The sequence below is a fragment of the Etheostoma cragini genome, unplaced genomic scaffold (genome assembly GCF_013103735.1).
Source record: "Etheostoma cragini isolate CJK2018 unplaced genomic scaffold, CSU_Ecrag_1.0 ScbMSFa_3704, whole genome shotgun sequence".
NCBI lineage: Eukaryota > Metazoa > Chordata > Actinopteri > Perciformes > Percidae > Etheostoma > Etheostoma cragini.
In genome coordinates this window covers 1-5,278 of record NW_023268000.1, presented here as the reverse complement: position 1 = coordinate 5,278, position 5,278 = coordinate 1, and the positions used below count along the sequence as shown (strand labels likewise).

General features: G+C 48.7%; 1 protein-coding gene across 1 annotated transcript; it reads left to right on the top strand.

Annotated features, from left to right (window-relative positions):
* Positions 1-349: 349 nt before the first annotated feature.
* LOC117940906 (macrophage mannose receptor 1-like) lies at positions 350-5,272 on the top strand. The gene is made up of 5 exons (XM_034866028.1): positions 350-540; positions 735-960; positions 2,336-2,677; positions 4,773-4,870; positions 4,940-5,272. The coding sequence occupies exons 1-5, from the start codon at positions 472-474 to the stop codon at positions 5,072-5,074; spliced, it is 870 nt and encodes a 289-aa protein (XP_034721919.1). The 5' UTR covers positions 350-471; the 3' UTR covers positions 5,075-5,272.
* The last annotated feature ends 6 nt before the right edge of the window (positions 5,273-5,278 follow it).

Here is a 5,278-nt window from a genome sequence, read left to right as displayed (position 1 = left end):
CCACCGTCCGTAGCTCCGTCCATAGAGAGTTGGGTCGGGAACCGGAGGGTCGCTGGTTCAAGTCGCCTTAGGACCAAAGTACGGAGTGGATTGGTAGCTGGAGAGATGCCTCTTTACCTGCTGGGCACTGCCAGGTGCTCTTGAGCAAGGCACCGTACCACCAACCACTCAGGGTGCTGGTCCAGTACTAGCAGCCCCCCTCCCACTCTGCTACAAATATTAAACATTAAATCTGCTGTGTGTGTGCGTGTGTGTGTATTGTGTGTGTGTGTGTGTGTATTGTGTGTGTGTGTGTGTATTGTGTGTGTGTGTGTGTGTGTGTGTATTGTGTGTGTGTGTGTGTCTACAGGGCTGAGTGCTGTCTCATCAGCTGCTGGACGTCAGTACTATTTTGTGTATGACAGGAAGAACTTTACTGAAGCCCAGAGATACTGCAGAGAGAAACACACAGACCTGGTCTCTGTAGACCACATGGAGGTAATGAAGATCCTAAACGACACCGCAGATCTAGACCAGATGGTCTACTCCAAGAACAGCTACGTGAGTTCACCTTTCTCCTTCATGTCTAAGTCTTTCTGACAGGAGGGATGAAACCCTCCAGAGGAACTAAGAACTACATGGAGAGAAGGAAAAACTACAATATTCAACTTAGAAATGTAGTAGAAGTCTAAAGTGTGACATATGATCTTCAATAAAAAGCTACAACAGAGTCTAATTCTTTATGTCTCCACAAGAGAGCCTGGATAGGACTGTCCCGGGACCATGACCCCAACAGATGGAGGTGGTCTCTGTCAGACCCAAGTTTCTACAAATCCGGGGAGACGGAGTTCAGACGATGGGAGACAAGACAACCAAACGAAGGATACAGCGAAAAAATCTGCGTATGGATGTATCCTGAAGGATACTGGTACGACGCCAGTTGTGACTTCTCAGGTTATCCAGTGTGTGTAGATGTCAGAGGTGAGAGTAGTAACTAGTGAAGTTTCCCTTCTCTGCTTCTCGTTGCCTCTTTGTTTTCATTACTCATTGTTTCTCTTTTACTTGTATTGTTACACTAAATTATATATTTAAATATAAAAATATATACAATCAGATAAATGTAACAAGAGTAGAGAGCAACAATAATATAAAATATTAAGAATAATATGCAAATAAAATATAGAAATAACATTCTAAATAGCACAAATCACACAAATGTGGAAACACACAGACAGTCCAGTTATTCCAATAAAGCACTAAGACCAGAAACCCAAACTAGAACTAAACCGGACCTTTCTGGCCTCCGCGATGCAAAATCATCAGTGATCAGATCTGCTCTCCCATTGGCTGACAGATACTGATAACGGTGACCTCAGGTAGGACCTGATCAACTCTAGTTATGAAAAGCTCCTCTCTGGCTGAGCCACAGGGACTGGCAGAGGTAGGGGGAAGATCTCCGATAGATCCCTATCATCCACTGGGTGGTTGTTGGGTGTTTGCTGAGTGGTTGCTGTGTGGTTGCTGGTTGGGTGTTGCAAATGTATATGTGCTGTATTTACACATATTTTCTAGTCTTAACGACTACTCAAAGCGCTTTTTTTATTCATACACCGTGGCCGAGGCTGCCGTACAAGGTGCCACCTGATCATCAGATAAACATTCAAACACATTGCCCCATTGGGTTCAGTGTCTTGCCCAAGGACACTACGACATGGGACTGCAGGGTCAGGTATTAAACCACCAACCTTCCAATTGGCAGGCAACCACTCTACCACTGAGCCACAGCCGCCCCAAGCCGGTGTTGCGTGGTTGTTGGGTGTTTGCTGAGTGGTTGTTGTGTGGTTGTTGCGTGGTTGTTGGGTGGTTGTTGGGTGGTTGCTGCGTGGTTGTTGGGTGGTTGCTGTGTGGTTGTTGCGTGGTTGTTGGGTGAATGCTGTGTGGTTGTTGCGTGGTTGTTGGGTGGTTGCTGTGTGGTTGTTGCGTGGTTGTTGGGTGGTTGATGTGTGGTTGTTGCGTGGTTGTCGGGTGGTTGCTGTGTGGTTGCTGTGTGGTTGTTGCGTGGTTGTTGGGTGGTTGCTGTGTAGTTGTTGCGTTGGTTGTCGGGTGAATCATGGTCCTCCATCCCCCCATGAACACAGCGCCTATGGCTGGGGTGCTCGTTAGCGGAGCACCCCAGTATCGGCGCCTAGTCGTAACCTGTTTGACCCAGAGGGGAACTGCTGAGTTAGTTTATTGATGTGGTTCTTCATATCTCAGTGGATTTATTGTAGATGTTATAAAGACCTGAATCCCAGATGTGGATGGATGGAGGTTGGATGCTCTGCTGCTTCTACTCTTCTCTCTGCTCCACTTTCAGGGTCAAATGTGACTTTTGTCCTCGGCTCCTCCCGTATGACATGGACTAAAGCCCAGAACTACTGCAGAGCTAACTACACAGACCTGGCCAGTGTGAGAAACATGGCAGACCACCAGAAGATACAGCTGATGATGTATGGAGGAGCTAATTTCTGGATCGGCCTATTCAGAGACCCCTGGAAGTGGTCTGATGGAAGTTCCTCCTCATTCAGATTCTGGAAGACCGGGCAACCTGATAACATCAACGGGAAACAGACCTGCGTGGCTGCAGACTTCAGCCAATCAGGAGCCTGGGAGGAATGGCCCTGTGACGTGGAGAGAGCGTTCATCTGCTACGTTCCAGGTGAGTGCTATGGTCCAGGAGAGAGGGACGGTCCAGGTAAGTGGTACAGTCCAGGTGAGCCTTGATGCTCAATTCAGATTTTTTTATCTGACTGTTCACAATTTTTTTTTTTATGTTTAACGCATCAGACTCAAATATATTTTAAATGAGTAATAAATACTCTATCTATCTATCTATCTATCTATCTATCTTTTGGCTTTTAGTCGGCGTCCAAGCCACTACCCCCCCTGGACACTGGCCCCTGGGGTTCCTCTGGTTCAAGGCCCAGGGGTTCCCCGGGACCCAGTCCCCCCCCAGGTCCAGTCCCGTGGCCTCCTCGGGTCCCAGGTCCTCAGGAATCCCCCCGTTTTTAAGGCTCCCTTAGTCCTAGCTCCCCTGGTCTTGTGTCTGTCCCGGTCCCTGTGTTTGTCCCCGTCACTGTTCTTGTTCCTGTCCCTGTCTCGACACCTTTTCGTATCCCTGTCCCCGTGCTTGTTCCTGTTCCCTTGTCTGTCCCCCTGCTCGTCACTGTTTATGTGTGTGTCTCTGTCCCGGTGTTTGTCCCTGTCACTGTCCCTGTTCCTGTCACCGTTCCCGTCCCTGTCTCCTTGCTTCTCTCGTCTCCTCTTTTTGTCTCGTCTCCCCTTTTCTCTCGTCCCCTTTTTGTCTCCTCCAGCGTCTCGTCCCCCCTTTCATCCCACCACCTCTCTCTCGTGTCCTCTCCCTTGTCATTCCCTCTCCCTCGTCGTCTCTCTCTCGTCTCCTCTCCTCTCTCGTCACAGTTCTTCATTTGTCTCGTCCCCTCCGTCGTCTCCTTCTCTTGTCTCCTTCTTCGTATCCTTCTCTCGTCTCATCCCTTGTCTCCTTCTTTTGTCTCCTCCTTTCGTTCCCATTCCTATTCCCTCTTGTTCTTCTTGGTCCCCCGTGCCTCCATTCCCTGTGCTCCTCGTTTTTTTGTCCCTTGAGCCCTCGTGTCCTTGCCCCCCTGTGCCTTTGTCCTCTGTGTTTCTTGATCCCCTCGGTCCCTGTCCCTTGGGCTCCTTGTGTCCTTCGTTCCCTGGTTTCCCTGTGCCCCTGTCCCTCTCTGGTCCCTCTTTCATTCCCTTGTCAGTTCCATTCCTCGTTCCTTTCCCCGTTCCTTCCCTGGTTTTTCCTGTTCTGAACCCCTCTGTCTTTGTCCCCAGTGCTCCTTGTGCCCGGTCCCTGGCCCCCCTTTCTCCCTATGCCTTTTGCCCTCTCTGGGTTGTTTTTGGTTCTTTGTGGGTTTTTGTTTGACATCTGGTATCTGTCTCTTTTTTTGGGGGGGGGGGAACTGTCATGGGTTAGGGTGTTGTGGGGATTATTTTTCACTTTCTTTGGCCTCCTTGTGTTTTCGTCCTAGTTTTCACCCTGGTTTTGTGTGGCTGGTCCTTTCTCATGTTCCCCGGTAGGTGTCTGTTTGTCCTACTTCCTGTTTTATGTTGGTAGTCTGGTTTCCTGTTCTGTCTCGTCTTGCCCAGCTTTACATGTGTCTGTCTGATTGTCCTGCCCCGCCCTCAAGTGATTAACCTGATGTCTCACCTGGTCCCTGTTACCTCGTTACCTCTTGTACTTGACCCCTGTGTTCCCTTTGTCTAGTGCTTGATCGTTGTGTCCTGTTGCTGCACGACGTCCAGTTCTTGTGAGTTTTCACAGTCTGCATTATCCTGCCAGTGTTCCTCCCATCCCCTGTGAGCCACCTTCCCCCGTGCCTGGTTTGGACCTTTGTTTGGACTTCAGCCTTCCCCATGCCTGGTTTTGATCTTAGATCAGACCTTACCTTTCGTTCCCGGTGTTTTAAACTGTGGTTGAATAAATCCCTGCATACGTGCTCCAGCCTGCCTCCTCTTCTCTACATTTGGGTCCTCTTATTTACAGATAGAGCAGGTCTAGACCACCAGGGTCCCCAGTCAAGTGGGTCTGCTTGCTTGTATGCAGGTTCATTACTCCTTGTTAAATAACTCATTGGGCTGTTATTGAATGTTCCAACTTTTAAAACCATGATCTGCGGTGATGTTCTCCAGAAACCTTCATCCGTTGATATGGAGCTGTATATTTTGAGATGTAAAGTCATAAAGTGTCTCTGATTTTTCCAAAGTGGTTCGTGTCACAAAGAAAGGGATGAGAGTGAAGTTTGAGAAGAAGGGGAACGTGGATCTGAATGACCCTGCTGTGCTGGCGGCCATGTTGGAGCAGGTACATCCTGTTTTCTACTGTTTTACCTTCATGAAGAACCAATGTAATAAGATAAGTTTGGTGTCTCAGCTCCAACAGAAGCTGAGGGCCCAGGGGCTGGACCCCAACATCAAGCTGAGCTGGAGGAAGCAGGCCGATGGACACGTCTTCCACAAGGAAGACCAGAAGACCACCAAGAGGAGGAGGAAGAGGGACGAGCTGTAACGTTGAATTGCTGCATCTCTTTCTTTCTTCTAAGATGTGATGGAGCAGATCAGAGCTGCAACTATCAGATGATTCAGAGTCAGTTCTGGATTTTCTTTTTCAACCTGGACCCTATTTTCCCATGCGCATGCTGCTCTATACACGCTAAAAGTAGTGATTATTTACATGGAGTCTGGTGGAGATATGCTGCTCTATACACACTAA

Bases quoted from the DNA above. Each gene is read 5' to 3' on its own strand.
- LOC117940906 (XM_034866028.1), top strand. From the start codon at position 472: ATGGAGGTAATGAAGATCCTAAACGACACCGCAGATCTAGACCAGATG. The intron at 541-734 runs GTGAGTTCACCT...TGTCTCCACAAG, and splicing joins TCTACTCCAAGAACAGCTAC to AGAGCCTGGATAGGACTGTC. The intron at 4,871-4,939 runs GTACATCCTGTT...TTGGTGTCTCAG, and splicing joins TGGCGGCCATGTTGGAGCAG to CTCCAACAGAAGCTGAGGGC.